General features: G+C 39.8%; 1 protein-coding gene across 1 annotated transcript in view; it reads left to right on the forward strand.

Moving 5' to 3' along the window:
* The window catches only part of KIF4A (kinesin family member 4A), a 123,905-nt gene that overhangs the window by 94,503 nt on the left and 12,342 nt on the right, over positions 1-17,060 (forward strand). The window contains exons 20-26 of the mRNA XM_029929997.1: positions 7,214-7,369; positions 7,495-7,595; positions 13,016-13,145; positions 14,729-14,899; positions 15,300-15,407; positions 16,422-16,499; positions 16,857-16,955. Coding sequence (XP_029785857.1) covers positions 7,214-7,369; positions 7,495-7,595; positions 13,016-13,145; positions 14,729-14,899; positions 15,300-15,407; positions 16,422-16,499; positions 16,857-16,955 — 843 coding nt within the window. The remainder of the gene's footprint in view (positions 1-7,213; positions 7,370-7,494; positions 7,596-13,015; positions 13,146-14,728; positions 14,900-15,299; positions 15,408-16,421; positions 16,500-16,856; positions 16,956-17,060) is intronic.

Genomic DNA, 17,060 nt, shown 5'->3' on the forward strand with positions numbered 1-17,060 from the left:
ATAAATCATAACATAAAATACCAAAATTTGAAACTCTATAAGTAATAGTAATGGCTACTACTATCTACTGTGTGCTAGGTGTTTACACATATAGTCTGGAATCCTCATTTGAACCTTAGAGGTTAGGTACTATTATTATCCCCATTTTTTGAGGAAAGAAAAGTGAGGCCATGAGAGGTTAAATGATTTCCCAAGGTGTCACAATTAAGAAGCAGCAGAAATTTTCCAACAAATGTTGTAGAGCAGTTGGATATCCATAGACAAAAACAAATTAACAAACCACTTCAACCTAAACCTTACACCTTATACAAAAATGAACTCAAAGTAGACCATAGATCTAAATGTAAAATATAAGGGTGCCTGAATGGCTCAGTTGGTTAAGTGCCCCAACTCTTGATCTCAGCTCAGGTGTTGATTTCAGGGTCGTGAGTTCAAGCACTGCATTGGGCCCAATGCTGGACAGGAAGCCTACATAGATAGATAGATAGATAGATAGATAGATAGATAGATAGATAGATAGAAAGAAAGAAAAAAATGTAAAACCTAAAACTGTGACACTTCTGCAAGAAAACAGAAGATAAAAATTGCAGTAATCTAGAGTTATGTGACATGTTCTTAGACATCATAAGCATAATACATAAAGAAAAGGTGAATAAATTAGGCTTCACCAAAACTAAAAACTTTTGCTCTGGTAAAGATCCTAATAAGAACACTTTCAAAAAAATAAGCCACATGCCTGGGTAGCTCAGTCAGATAAGATTCCAACTCTTGATTTCTGCTCAGGTCATTATATCATGGTTTGTGACCCACATTGGGCTCCACATTAGCAGTATGGAGCCCGCTTGGGATTTCTCTCTCTCTCTCTCTCTCGCTCTCTCTCTCTCTCTCTCTCTCTACCCCCCGATCTCCTTCTGTCCCTCCCCTGCTCATGCATACTCTCTCATAATAAATAGATAAACTTTAAATAAATAAATAAATAAGCTTCAGACTAGAAGAAAGTATTTGCAAATTACATATCTGACAAAGGAATCACATCCAGAAGTCATAAAGGATTTACTAAACCCAAAAATAAGAAAACAAATAACCCAGTTAGATAATGAGCAAAACTCTTGAGCATATATTTGATGAAAAATAAATATGCAGATGGCAAATAAGCACATGAAAAGATACTCAACTGGGGCGCCTAGGTGGCTCAGTTGGTTGAGTATCTGACTCTTGATTTTAGCTCAGGTCATGATCCAGGGTCCTGGGATCAAGCCCCATGTCAGACTCCATGCTGAGGATGGAGCCTGCTTAAGATGCTCTCTGTCTCTGTCTCTTTCTCTCTCTCTCCCTCTGACTCTCTCCCCTGCTCATGCTTTCTCTTTCTCTCCCTCTTTCTCTCTAAAATAGTAATACACACACATACACACACACACACACACACACACACACCATCATTAGCTATTAAGGAAAAGCAAATTAAGGCTCAGATGAGATACCACTACACAGCTATTAACATGGCTGCAATAAAGTATAGTGACAATACCGAGTGCTGGCAAGGATACAGAGAAAATGGAATGATCATACATAGCTAGTGGGAATATAAATTGGTATAGCCACTCTGGAAAAACGCTATTCAGTTTCTTATAAAATTAAGCATGTACACATATGAGACCACAATCCCATCCCTGGGCATTTACCCTCTAGAAATGAAAGTTCGCATTCACATGAAAACCTATATGACAGTGTTTAAAGCAGCTGTACTTGTAACCACCAAAAACTACAAACAATCCAAATGTCTCTCAACTGGAGAATGGATAAACAAATTAGTACATCCATACAGTAGGACACTATTCAGCCGAAAAAGGAATAAACTAGGGCGCCTGGGTGGCGCAGTCGTTTGAACATCCGACCTCGGCTCAGGTCATAATCTCACAGTTCGTGGGTTTGAGCCCCATGTCAGGCTCTGTGCTGACAGCTAGCTCAGAGCCTGGAGCCTGTGTTCGGATTCTGTGTCTCCCTCTCTCTCTGACCCTCCCCTGCTCACACTGTCTTCTCTGTCTCTCAAAAATAAATAAAAAACATTATAAAAAAATTTTTTAATTTGTTTTAATGTTTATTTACTTTTGAGAGAGAGACAGTGCAAGTGGAGGAGGGGCAGAAAGAGAAAGGGATGCAGAATCTGAAGCAGACTCCAGGCTCTGAGCTGTCAGCACAGAGCCCGAGGCAGGGCTCAAACCCACAGACGGTGAGATCATGACCTGAGCTGAAGTCAGATGCTAAACCGACTGAGCTACCCAAGTGCCCCAGGAATAAACTATTGATACACTTGGATGAATTATAAGGGCATCTTGCTGATTGAAAAAAGCCAATCTCCAAAGTTCACATACTATAGAATTCCATTTAATGAATATTCTCGAAATGACACAATTCTAGGCATAGAAACAGATCAATAGTTGCCTGAGGTAAAAGAACTTGAAATTGAGACCTTAAGAAAGCCTGTAGACATCTTTGAGAAATATGCCAGTAGCTATAGCTGTGTGCAGAAGAAAAAACTCTTTGTTGAGTAATCACATGGTTTGAACTACTGAAACTTTTACAAGAAACTCTTAGGACAGATGCTAATATGATGTGACCAAAATCTTAGAATATCAAGGACTTTCAGCTAGAAAATCTTTCAAAACAAGAAGGAAAGACTCCTGAAGGCAGCAGATACCAAGTTTTATCCAAACCTCTCTCAGTACCTAGCTTGTAGCAGGCACTCAGGACATGTCTGTTTTCAATTATGTTCAAGTTAAAGAGACCACGAGTCTTCTCCCAAACTGCCTTGTCCATAGATATACAGGGTTACTCTATTTGATTTAGGTAAGAAAAGCTAACATTTATAGAGTACTTATAATGTACTAAAAATGTCAAACATTTTATAAATATTGATTCATGTAATTCTCCAAACAACCTTATGAGGTGTAGGGATGATTATGATCCTCATTTTACAGATGAGAAAGGTGAGTCACAGAGAGACTAAAGGACTTGCTTCCAGGTCCAATCTTTAAGAACTGAAGGAGCTACTTGGGGGAATATACTCCTGAAACCAAGAGCACACTGTATACACTGTGTGTTAGCTAACTTGATAGTAAATTGTATTTAGGAAAAAAAAAAGAATAGAAGGAGCTACAATGTAATCTGGATCTAGAATTATATTCTCATAATCATTATATAACTACTACATTCATTATATTATTACTACATTCTACAGTCTCTCTCTGATACACTCTTCAGTCACTAGGCCTTTGGTTATGTTTAAGTTCATTAAAGATGCATGAATATAGGAATGTTGAAAATTTTCTTAGATGAGACAGAGGGATCAGTATAGTTATGATTCCTTAGTCAACAAGCATTTCCTTAATACCAGTTCCAGCACTAGTGCCTTTTATTCCCATGACTTATTCATTCCATAACTGGAAGCCTGTATTTCCCACTGTTCTTCACCCATTTTGCCTGTCCTCCTAACCTCCTTCCCTCTGTCAACTCACTGGTTCGCTCACCAGTGTATGACAGAACATCTTAAATCATGGCTCACACTGACAAAAAGGAAGGAAGACTACGCTTCATCCTATCATATGACCAAAGTGTTAAAAGCTATGGAGTCAGGGGAGAGAATGGGAAGATGGTGGCAGTGTAGGAGGACCCTAGACACTCCTCATCCCATGAACACTACCAGATAACTATCAAATCACCTTAAATAGCCCAGAAATCAACCTTAAGACTGGCAGAACAAACTCCACAACTAAAGATAGAGATGAGGCCACATCAAAAAAGATAGGAAGTGCAAAGACGGGGCTTGGGAGAAGAAAAGGCCATGGCCACTGCAGTGGGGGGGAGGTAGCTGCAGTGTGCAGAAGGGTGAGAGACAGACTAGCACACAGAGAAGCTCAACATGGGGAAAACGACTCCCTATAACAATTGGTTTGTAAAGTGAGAGGGGCCAATTTTTGTGACTTCTTGCAACCAGTGGAGCTTAAAGCCTGGAGTTTTAAAGGTTAATGGGCTTGGCTCAGATAGAGCCTATAGGGCATTGTGCTGCTCTTGGAGAGAAGGAAGTCAAACAATGCCTGGACATTTAGCATTGGAACAACAATCTGAGGAGCACCTGAGCACACAGTGGAGAGGGTATTTGCTCATTTCGGAGTATGTCCCAGGGAGGCAGCATTTATGGAAAGACCTCTCTGGGAATAAAGAAACTGGCAGACACTATTTCCCTCTGCTGTCTCTCAGCATAAACACGAAGCCACCTACAGGAACAAACACAGCACTGACCCTTGATACCTAACTTGCTTGCACCAAGCTCCACCCACCCATGCCGTGGTGAAACCACCCTTCTCAATCCCTCTTGCCTCAGTCCCAGTGTGGCAAGCCCCCTCCCCCAGAATACTGGCTCAAACCCCAGCTCACACCGTGTCTGCCAACCTGGAAGTTTTGCAGAGCCTCTGTTCTGATGGCAGTGGCAATAGGTCCCATTTCACAAGCAGACCAGAGCATACCTAGTAAACACTCACCAGATTCAGACCAGGGAACAACCATTGCCCTTGACAAAGAGAACCTCTGCAGACAACTGGCCTGAAGGATAAATCAGCCAAGACACAAATGCAGTGCACACAGAGCACACATTGGAGACATTCGCAGAAGTACCAGGTCCTGTGGAACAGGGGACTCCACAAGGAACAGACAGCAAAACAAGACCTCTTCTTCATAACACCATTACTTTCAAGAAGAGGAGGTATAGCTGACTTTTCTAACACACAGAAATAGGCACAGAGCCTTAAACAAAATGAGAAGACAGAAATTTGTCCCAAATGAAATAGGACAAGGCCATGACTGGAGATATAAGCAAATCAGTTAAAAGTAACTTGCTTGATGGAATATTTAAAGCAATGATCATGGGGATACTAACTGGACTTGGGAAGAGTGGAAGACATCAGAGAGATCCTTAACACAGAGAGAAAAAAGAGATGAACTGTGCAATAAATGAGATTAGAAACGCGCCTGATGCAATGAACAACAGGCTGGGAAAGGCAGAAACATGAATTAATGACTTAGAAGACAGAGTAATGAAAAGTAATCAAGCTGAACAAAAAGGAGAAAAAAAGAATTATGTAAAACAAGAAGTAGGGAACTCAATGACTCCATCAAACAATAAGATTCATATTATAGGAGTCCCAGAAGACAAAGAAGAGCAGACAGAAAATTTATTTTCAGAATGGCTGAGGGGTGCCTGGGTGGCTCAGTCAGTTAAGTGTCCAACCTCGGTTCAGGTGGTGATCTCACTTTTCATGAGTTCAAGCCCCATATCAGGCTCTATGCTGACAGCTCAGAGCCTGGAGCCTACTTCAGATTCTGTGTCTCCCTCTCTTTCTGCCCCTCCCCTGCTCATGCTGTCTCTCACTCTTTCTCCAAAAAAAAATGAATAAACATTAAAAAATTTTTTTAAAGAAATAGCTGAAAATTTCCCTAATCTGGGGAAAGAAACAGACATCCAGATCCAGGAGGTATGGAAAACTTCCAACAAAATCAACAAAAGGATATCCATACAGACATATTGTAATGAAATTGCCAAATATAGTGATAAAGAAAAAATGTTTAAAGCACCAAGACAAAAGACAGTAACATGCAAGGAAAACCCCATAAGGCTAGCAGCCAGTTTTTCAGCAATAATTTTGCAGGCCTGAAAGAGTGCACGATATACTCAAAGTGATGAATGGGAAAAATCTGCAGCCAAAAATACTGTATCTAGCAAAGTTTCCATTCAGAATAGGAGAGATAAAGAGTTTTCCAGAAAAACAAAAAGTAAAGGTGTTCATAACCATTAAACCAGACCAGAAAGAAATATTAAAAGGGACCCTTTGTGTGAAATGGAAAGATCAAGTGACAGTAGCCAGGTAAGAAATACAAATGCAGTAAGAGTTAATATTTCTGTAAAAAAAATCAGTCAAAGAAGTCACAAAATAAAAACATGTAAAATATGACATTATAAGGGTGCCTGGGTGACTCAGTTGGTTAAGCGTCTGACTTTGGCTCAGATCATGATCTCATGGTTCGTGGGTTCAAGCCCCTCATTGGGCTCTGTGCTGACAGCTCAGAGGCTGGAGCCTGCTTCAGATTCTGTGCCTCCCTTTCTTTCTGCCTCTCCCCTGCTCGGGCTCCGTCTCTAAGAAAAAATAAAATATGACATTATATACCTAAAATGAGGGGGAGAGGAGTAAAGAATGAGTTCAAACTTAAAGGACCATCAACTTAATATAACTGGTAACCACAAATCAAAATCCACTAATAAATATGCAAGGAATAAATAGAAAGAAATCCAAACATCACAAAAGAAAACCAGCGAACCATGCAAGAGAGAAAGACAAAAAAAAGGATCAGAGAAAATGTTCAGAATAAAACTATAAAACAGGTAATAAAATGGTAATGCATACATATCTATCAATAATAACTTTCAATGGAAATGGACTAAACGCTCCAATCACAAGACATAGTGTGGCTGAATGGATAATTTTTAAAAAGATCCATCTATATGCTGCCTAAAAGAGACCCATTTTAGACTTAAAGATACATGCAGATTGAAAGTGAGGAAACATCTATCTGGCAAAAAGCCAGAGGAACAGTACTGAACATAAAACAAAATAGACTTTAAAACAATGAATAGCATCAATATAGCCAATAATACTGTAATAGTGTTGTATGGTAACAGAGAGTAGCTACACTTGTGAGCAAAGCATAATATATAAAGATACTGAATCACTATGTTGTACACAGGAAACAAATGTAACATTATGTGTCAACTACACTTAAATAAAAAAATTAAAATAAAACAAGAATGGGTATCTTTATTAAAAACAGAACAGATGATCAAAATATACTTCAATTCTTTATCACGACTAGTTAAGGACAAAAGTTAAGGAGAAAATGGAGAAGACAAAGACAATGTATAAAAATACTAGGGTATCTAGAGAAAGATTTTCTGCAGAAAGCCTCTTTCTTGTGACTTTTTGGGCTATTTCTGTTAAAGGCTCCTGGAGAGCTATTACAATTTTTGGTGAGTGTAGGCATGAATGGAATTCTCACTTCTACTTATGTGGGCTCTATTCTGAATTACATTAAGTCTGGAGTTGAATCTAGACCAAGGGCCAGAGATTCCTCATTCCTAACCCAACATCACTAATTTCTCTTCTAGAATTGGCTTGGAAATGAAATTGAGGTTATGGTCAGTACTGAGGAAGCCAAACGCCATCTAAATGACCTTCTTGAAGACAGAAAGATCCTGGCTCAGGATCTGGCTCAACTCAAAGAAAAAAAGGAATCTGGGGAGAATCCGCCTCCAAAACTCCGAGTAAGTGCCCTTATGGAAACACATGATCAATAATCAGACTCTGCACTCCCCAAAAATCCTCACAACTTTGGAGAGTTACTATCCTTTTAGAACTTCATCCTTATTCCTGCTGTTTTTCTTTACAGAGGCGTACATTCTCACTTGCTGAATTGCGTGGTCAAGTTTCTGAGTCTGAGGATTCCATTACAAAGCAGATTGAAAGCCTAGAGACTGAAATGGAACTCAGGTAATGAGACTGTCTGTAAGGCATTGTAATTTATAAAAATTTATGCCTGGAATCAAAAGAGAACCTATCAGTCCAGTGGTTCAAAAGCTTGTTTTTCAAAGGCTTTGTGATGGTAGAGAAATAAAAGAACATAGCAATTCTTTTGAACCATACACTTCACTATACATGTTAGGTACATTTTCTCATTCAGTCCCTCCCTATGAGGTATTATTACGTTGTATGTGGTAAGTGTCATTCACTTGACTTTAGAGATTTAAACAGGGGCACCTGGGTGGCTCAGTCAATTGAACATCTGACTCTGGATTTTGGCTCAGGTCATAATCCCAGGGTTGTGGGATCGAGCCCTGTGTTGGGCTCCATGCTGAGTGAGGAGCCTGGGATTCTCTCTTTCCCATTGCCCTGGCCTCTGCCTGTGTAGTCACGTGCTCTCACTCTCTCTCTCTCTTTCTCTCTCTCTCTAAAATAAAAAAAAATTAAATAAAGATCTAAACAAAAGTTCAGAAATCTTAATAAAGGTTATACAGAGCTGGGATTCAAAACCTCATCTATCTAATTCCAAAACCCACGCCTTTATGATGCACCATAAAGGTATCTCTGAAATGCAGAACTTAGTATCTCTGAAATGCAGAACTGGCTACAAACAAAATTTTAGAGGAAATCAAGAACTGATACCAAAAAAGCTACAGTACAGAAGGAAGAGAAGCTTAGATATCATCAGCAAAGTAGATATAATATAACGTATAAGGAAAATTATCATGAGCATTAAATTAGATTAGTAAGTAAAGTACATAACACAGCACTTGGCATATTAGAAGTGCTCAATGAACATTCTCTCTTTCTCCTTTTGTGGCTCTTAGACCATAAATTATGCTGCTCTAATCACTATTACTATCTTTTAAGTAACTGTGATATCTAGAAGAAATCGAACTTTGACAGAGACTTTAGAATGTCTTTGGATAATAGAATTGTATTGCCCAGAAGACCTTAAAGATGACTTAATTTGTTTTTAGTAACATGCACTAGCTGTTTATCTTTGTATACATTTGTAAATCACTCTACATTTGAGTGTCTGCTTTGTGCTGCACTGGATGTATGCAGTTGGTATATATAGAAAGTAGGTGGCATTCTTTGCTCTGAAGTGGAAATAGTATAATGATACAGTGGTGTGTTGGAATCATTTGTTAAAATTTCAGGAATGTTGTAAACTGTTGATAGCTCGTCACATATTTATACTACAGAAACTAGCAAAAGCTACAAATCAGGTCCGATTTTTTAAGTGCTGGTTGTTAAACATTTACCTGCATACCACTGTGCATAATGAAATGATTAACTGTTAGGCAGGTACCAAGTAGAGAGTAATTAGTGAAACAGACGTGAGTTTAATCAAGGGGATATTCCTAAAGTTGATGAAACATCAACTAAATTTTAAAAGACCCAAGCGACATGAATTATCAGAGGAGGCCGGAAAGGCCATTTGACCAATGATAGTTCTGAGTGTTCTGGCTCACCTCTTCCAAGACACCTTTCTTGACTTTTCTTCCCCCATTAATCTTCCTCTTCTCTAATCTCCTTCAGAACTTAGAATACTAAATCATATGGTACGAGAGATATGTCATCTTTATATTTGTTAATTTTTTACATTTATTAGTCTTGTCGATATAAATTGATCATAAGCTTGTTGAAGGAAAGGACTATATATTAGACCAGAGTTCTCAACGTGTGGCCCACAAACCCCTTGGGGTCTCTGAACAATCAGAACTATTTTCATAATAATATTATGACATTTGCCATTTTTACCACATTGACATTTGCCATGACCATGCAAAGCAACAGTGGACAAAACTGCTCATACCTTTGCTTGAATTAAAGCAGTTGCACCTGTAGGCCATCTGGATGTCCTCTTTGGAGATCGCTCATCATCAGGGAAGCACAAATCAAAACCACACTGAGATACTACCTCACACCAGTCAGAGTGGCCAAAATGAACAAATCAAGAGACTATAGATGGTGGCGAGGGTGTGGAGAGATGGGCACCCTCCTACACTGTTGGCGGGAATGTAAACTGGTGCAGCCGCTCTGGAAAACAGTGTGGAGGCTCCTCAAAAAAAAAAAAAAAAAAACTATCAATAGAACTCCCCTATGACCCAGCAATGGCACTGCTGGGGATCTACCCAAAATACAGAAGTGCTGATGCCTAGGGGCACATGTACCCCAGTGTTCATAGCGGCACTGTCAACAATAGCCAAATCATGGAAAGAGCCTAAATGTCCATCACCTGATGAGTGGATCAAGAAGATGTGGTATATATATACAATGGAGTATTACATGGCAATGAGAAAGAATGAAATCTGGCCATTTGTAGCAAAGTGGATGGACCTCGAGGGTGTCATGCTAAGCGAAATAAGTCAGGTGGAGGAAGACAGATACCATATGTTTGCACTCATAGGTCTAACAGGAGAAACCTGATGGAGGACCAGGGGGAGGGGAAGAGGGAAAGAGAGTTGCGGAGAGAGAGGTACCCAAAACCTGAGAGACTACTGAATACTGAAAATGAACCAAGGGTTGAGGGGGAGGGGGAGACGGAAGGGAGGTGGTGGTGGAGGAGGGCACTTATGGGGAAGAGCACTGGGTGTTATATGGAAAACAATTTGACAATAAACTATTAAAAAAAATAAATAAAGCAGTAGCACCAATCTGTACTGGTGGTTACCACCACACACTCTTTAGCATTTTTTAAAAGTCAGTTTTACTTAAGACTGGCTTTGATAGGGGTACCTGGGTGGCTCAATTGGTGGAATATGATACTTTTGATCTTGGGATCATGAGTTTAAGGCCCACATTTTTTTAAGTAGTAAAAAAAATGGTTTTGATAAAGCAGTAAAAATTTTTAATTTTATTAAATCTCAACCCTTGAGTTCAAATCTATTTAGTATTCTGTGTGACTGAATGGGAAGAACACAGACTACTTGTGCTCTGTGCTAAAGCCTGAGAGTTGTCTGGAGGAAAAGCACTTGTGCATTTGTTTTCCCATGGAACATTAGTTGTCTTTGAAAGAATGACTGACAAACTATGGTTATTCAGACTTCAATACTTGGCAGACATTTTCTGAAAAGTGAACAGAGTGAGTCTGTCGCTTCAAGGAAAACAGCTGGCAGTGTTTGTCACCAAAGTTAGAATTTGAGCTTTCAGGCAAAACTAAGAACTTTGGAAAATTTTTATCTGCCACCATTGAGCTTGACAGTTTTCCATAACTTTTCTGATGAGACCAGTAGTGATATTAACAATTTTTTTTATTTTTTGTATATTACATAATGAAATGTGTTCACAGTTGGAGACTTTGCATCACTCGACATTGTCCAGATGATGTTACAAAAGCCTATATGTGTAAAAGCCATTGAGATTACAAGATAGACTGATGGATTTTAACATAAGAGAGTAAAAAAAGTTTACTAGTAATCATTTCAGATTTCACATTTCAACTTTAGGGAACTACCACTTGTAGGGTTTTAGTATAAATCGCAAAGAAGAGTACCTATTCACAATTATCTGAATAGGCTATGAAAATGCTCCTCCTTTGTCCAACTATATATCTATATGAGGCCAGATGAAATATAATTAATAAAGACATTAATTTCAACCATAACATGTCACAAAAGACTGGTTGCAGAGGAAGATGTGAGAATCCAGCTATCTTCTATAAAGCTAGATATTACAGAGATTTGTAAAAATGTAAAACAATCCCACTCTTCTCACCAAATTATTTTTTGTTTTAGAAAACATATTTTTCATAAAATATATTACAATGGCTTATTGTTATCTTAAGTGAATTAATAAACATTTAATTTTTTTTCAGTTTTACTTTCAATACTATAAATGCGTATAGGTATAATGTATATAAACAGAGTTTCTCAGAGGTCCTCAGTCATTTTTTTAAGAGTGTAGAGGGGTCCTGGGGTGCCTAGATGGCTCAGTCGGTTGGGCATCTGACTTTAGCTCAGGTCATTATCTCACAGCTCATGGGTTCGAACCCCACGTTAGGCTCTGTGCTGACAGTTCAGAGCCTGCTTCGGATTCTCTGTCCCTATCTCTTTCTGCCCCTCTCCTGCTCGTGTTCTCTCTCTCTCTCTCTCTCTCTCTCTTTCTCAAAAATAAATAAACATTTTTTAAAAAGAGTGTAGAGTTGTCCTGAGACTCCAACGTTTGAGAACTACCATCTTAGATTATTTTGGTACCCATCTTCTTTTTTTTATGTTTTTCATTTATTTTTAAGAGAGAGAAACAGTGCAAGCGAGCAGGGGAGGGTCAGAGAGAGTGGGAGAAACAGAATCCGAAGACAGGCTCCAGGCTCTAAGCTAGCTGTCAGCACAAAGCCCAATATGGAGCTTGAACCCACGAACTGTGAGATCATGACCTGAGCCGAAGTTTGACGCTTAACCGACTGAGCCACCCAGGCGCCCCAATACCCATCTTTTATATTACTTCACAGAACAGCACATCACACATATGCTGGTATGCTAGCTCTCAATGGACACATAGCAAATTTGAGAAGGAAGCTATTAACAAAACTGCATTATTGTGCAAACTTTAGTCTCAGGCCATACCTGATCTGAAAGGATCTGTAAGCTCTAACCAGGGTCAATGTATCTAGCCTTCTTAGAAACATCTCGGTCCTATGGAAGGCACTTCAAGGTAAACTCTCGCAACACTAGCCATATGTATCAATTTGCCCCAGCAAAAAACATCTACCTGCTTGTTCTATTGAGATTTTTTTTTCCTTCAAGTCTCCAACATGACTCTTACTCTTGCATGGTTGAGCCACTATATCACAGTCTGAACTTAATGGCCTCAAGACAAAGTCGCATTACAGTCCATGCACTACAACAAAAGCCCTACTGATAAAAATCTTTTCAAATCCCACTATATGACTCATTTATTTCTACCTGTATTTAATAAAATAAAACCAAGATAGTCTCTTGGATTCCCTTTGTATCAGGAGTTGAGATACTGTAATAAAATCCTAACTGGATGACTCAATCATTATTTAAAAGCTATTTAACTGAGGGGCATCTCAGTGGCTCAATCAGTCAAATATCCAACTTCAGCTCAGGTCATGATCTCCCAGTTCATGGGTTTATGCCTTGTATCGGGCTCTGTGGTGACAGCTCAGAGCCTAGAGCCTGCTTCAGATTCTGTCTCCTCTCTCTGCCTCTACCTCTCTGGTTCTCATTCTCTCTCTCTCTCTCTCTCTCTCTCTCTCTCTCTCTCTCTCTCAAAAATAAACAAACATTAAAAAAATAGGAAAAAAATGTTTAACTGGTACCTCCATCCATAAAACTATTTGAAGTTTCTCCACAGAGCTCTTCCCTTCTCCTTGGTATTGGAGATACTAGCAATGAGTCTAACTGTTTCTTTACCCGAAGGAATGCTCAGATTGCTGACCTACAGCAGAAGTTGCTGGATGCAGAAAGTGAAGACAGGCCAAAACACCGCTGGGAAAATATTGCTACCATCCTGGAAGCCAAGTGTGCCCTGAAATATTTAATTGGAGAGGTAAGCGTCACTCTTCCTACCAGAATTAGGGGAATATTGGCATAGTGCTATTGCCAGTTTTCATGTTGAAAACTGCAATGACACTAGCATTAGGGAAATAGTTTTATGGGTAAAGGCTGGTGTGAACAAGTATAGGCCAGTCACTTAGAAAAATAGAGGACTTGTAACTGATACCTGTCATGCCTGACATGTAGCAAGTTCTCAGTAAACATCTGCTCTTATTATTGGGAAAATACCAGGATGCCATAGTAGGCCACGGGTTAAACATAAACTCATACCGTACTGCTTTTTGAAACACCTATGACATGTATATTCAAAAAGATTAAGATACAATCTATTTTTTTAATGTTTTATTTATTTTTGAGAGAGAGAAAGAGTCAGCATGAGCAGAGGAGGATCAGAGAGAGAGGGAGACATATAATCTGAAGCAGGCTCCAGGCTCCTAGCTAGCTGTCAGCACAGAGCCTGACACGGGGTTTAAACCCATGAACTGTGAGATCATGACCTGAACCAAAGTCGGACGCTTAACCAACTGAGCCACCTAGGTGCCCCTAAGATACGATCTAGAAAAGAGGAAACCTAATCATCTTTTGACATATAAAGATGTATCTTAAGGAAAATCCATCCTCACTGACCCTAAAATAATATATCATCTTACATTGCCACGAGAGGGACTGAAGTTGATCAATTCTGGTGACTGAGGCATTTTCACTTTGAGACAAGCAAACACACTCCAACTCTGAAAGTTTGAGCACAGTTATCCTTTATACATTTTTGTATTGGGTGAGCAGATTTGCCCTACCAAGGCAATCCTGATTAGTCTTATGGACAGTGGTATTTTATGATGTTCACAGTGTGGGCCAGCAGAGACTATAAAACTAGACCAGCATACGATATTAATCTAGCCTAAAGAGCCAGATCAATAGTCCAGCTAACATGTCTACTAGTTCCAACATGCAAACACAGACATTCTGAGATAGGCCATAATTGGCCATAAGGGTGTGTCCTGTGAATTTCTATTTAAGACGAAGGAAGAGGGGCGTCTGGATGGCTCAGTCGGTTAAGTGGCCGACTTCGACTTAGGTCATGATCTTGCGGTTTGTGGATTCGAGTTCCGCGTTGGGTTCTGTACCGACAGGTCAGAGACTGGAGCCTGCTTCTGATTCTGTATCTCCCTCTCTCTGTGCCTCCCCTCCACACACTCTGTCTCTCTGTCTCTCAAAAATAAATAAACGTTAAAAAAAAAAGACGAAGGAAGAAAGTCTTAAATATCAGAATTTGGAGTTGTCAGATACTATTTGTGTTCAGTTTATTCTTGCCTGGAGACAGAGCAAGAGATTAAATGACCTCAGCAGTGGCTTCTAGCTCTAAGAGATCTATCTGAACAGAAATATGGGCTCTTGGCCTGGGTAGCATTGTTACTATTCAGTAGGAGAATCCATACCACGTAGAAAAAGAAGAATGGACTTGAACATGGAGGAACTTTTCTCAGTCCATTTCAGGAAAGCTGACATTTTCCTGCCGAATGAATGGGGAAAGGTGGCCATTCTCCAAATAAACTGATCTTCTTTTATCCCTTCCAGCTAGTTTCCTCCAAAATACAGGTCAGCAAGCTTGAAAGCAGCCTGAAACAGAATAAGGCCAGCTGCGCTGACATGCAGAAGATGCTGTTTGAGGAACGAAATCATTTTGCTGAAATAGAGACAGAGTTACAGGCAGAGCTGGTCAGAGTGGAGCAACAACACCAGGAGAAGGTAAACTCTGGCAGTCCAAGGAGCTATACAGAGAAACAAAGGGTCACTGCTTTTTGTTATTAGTTTTGAAAAGATAGTGGGGAGAAAAAATTTTTAAATAAAAAGATAGTAGGGGGGATATGAAGTTTCCTTCAAAAGACTCTGCAGCCTTTTCCAAATTTTGCAAGCAAGGACCTGAGAGAAATTACTTGTCAAAGTTTACACATACAGTGGCTCTTAGCCTCCGACGTTAAGATCAAGATTAACATTGTGGCTGTGCTTACTACTTCAGGTCACGAGAACAAAACGCAACAGGTACTTCTAAATCAGAGGAGTCATCTGGGTCACTGCTTGAACTAAGCCAGAATTCTTTTATCCTCTTTCTTACTCCTTTGTCCCACTGCGTTGTATCTTTCTCTAGGTGCTATACCTTCTCAGCCAGCTGCAGCAAACCCAAATGGCAGAGAAGCAGCTAGAGGAGTCAGTCAGTGAAAAAGAACAACAGCTGCTGAGCACACTGAAGTATCAGGTATGATAATGAGGCAAAGCTCTCCAGAGATGCATCTACAAGCCTGGCTGAGAATCCTGTCTGATTTACAGCATTGTACTTGCAGCAGAGAGTAACCACTGAAAAGAGATTTATACTAGTAACCTCTGTGGCCTTTTCACCCTTTTTGATCAATTTAGGGGTATTTAGTATGTAACTACATATAGAATAACCTCCTTTGTGGTACAGAAATGACGGTACATACTCCATACCTGACTTTGAGGCCATCTGGTTCCTTGCCTCAGGCCTGAGCTCTAAAAGAGTTGAGAAAGTTCAGTCATCCCACAGAATCCTAGGGGCATTCAGCTGTCTCTTCCTGAGCCTGTTTTGAGCTGAGACCTGACATGTTTGTAAAGTGCCTGAGATCTGAATCTCTTCCAGAGGCTGGAACACCACACCCTTTAGTAGCATGTTAGAGCACTATTTTATCCAACTTAGAATCTTTTCTTTTTCTGAAGCATTAGTCTCGAGAGTTACCTTGGCACCCCCTCATCAAAGACATAACCAAACTAGCTAAGGTTGTATGCACGAATTCATGAATCTGGTTGTCTTAATTGCCAAGAAGTTTAAGCAGGCTTATGAGAGTAGCAAAGAAAATGCCTAGCCTGTGTTTAGAAGGGTGAACAGAAGCATCTGTTGACTTGAAACAAACAAAGCTAACTGTCCATTTTGGTCTCTTAATCAGCATCCTGATGTGAATGAATAAGGGATGCAAGGCTGGAAAATAGAAAAGAATAAGGAAAGCATTTAGGGCAGAGCACATAGTTCCTATGAGTGAGGTCAGGACTGCTTGGGAGCATTGGAATAGAAGTGGCATTCAGGACACCTAGGAACTGGTGGGAATCAGGCATTTTTCTGGGTTCCAATGCCTGCTGTGCAAAAACCATCTGCTCCCAGTGATTTGGCAGCAGTATGTTTTTATCTATGTGAGTTGTTTGGTAACCCACATGTAGTGCCCAAAATAATCCCACCTATCACTGCACTATCTGGAAATAGGATGAAGAACTTGAGAAGATGCGAGAAGTGTGTGAGCAAAATCAGCAGCTTCTCCGAGAGAATGAAATCATCAAGCAGGTAACACAGCTTCCCACCCACTTTAATAAGCCCTGGGAGACCCTGTTGCAACTGAGGTCAGGTCTTGGGAGCAGTCCCAAGTATGATGACTTCACTCTATTTTTGAGGTCTCTGTCAAGTTTCCATGTAATACAGTCATGTGCATTTCAAAATGGTTTAAACACATTTTTTCATCTGCTCTTTTCTGAATCTAATGCCATTTCTTCTAAAGTGAGAGTCCTTCAACCTACTTTACTATTAACTTGCCTTACTTTACTATGGTTTAAATTAAGCTAGCTTAAGTGTTGTTATGTTTTAGCCATTAACATTCCCAGCAGCTCCCCTGCAGCATACATTATGTGTTTTCTTTTCGAACAGAAACTGACCCTCCTCCAAGTAGCCAGCAGGCAGAAACCTCATCTTCCTAAGGATACCCTTCTATCTCCAGACTCTTCTTTTGAATATATCCCACCTAAGGTAAACGGTACAGTGGCGGTAATACCTGCACATAGCCACGGTTGGGGGTGAGTGTGCTAATAAGTTAATCTTTTAGAAGAGCTTGAGAGTTAAAAAGCCCAAATT

Source organism: Suricata suricatta, chromosome X (assembly GCF_006229205.1).
Source record: "Suricata suricatta isolate VVHF042 chromosome X, meerkat_22Aug2017_6uvM2_HiC, whole genome shotgun sequence".
NCBI classification, from domain to species: Eukaryota; Metazoa; Chordata; class Mammalia; order Carnivora; family Herpestidae; genus Suricata; species Suricata suricatta.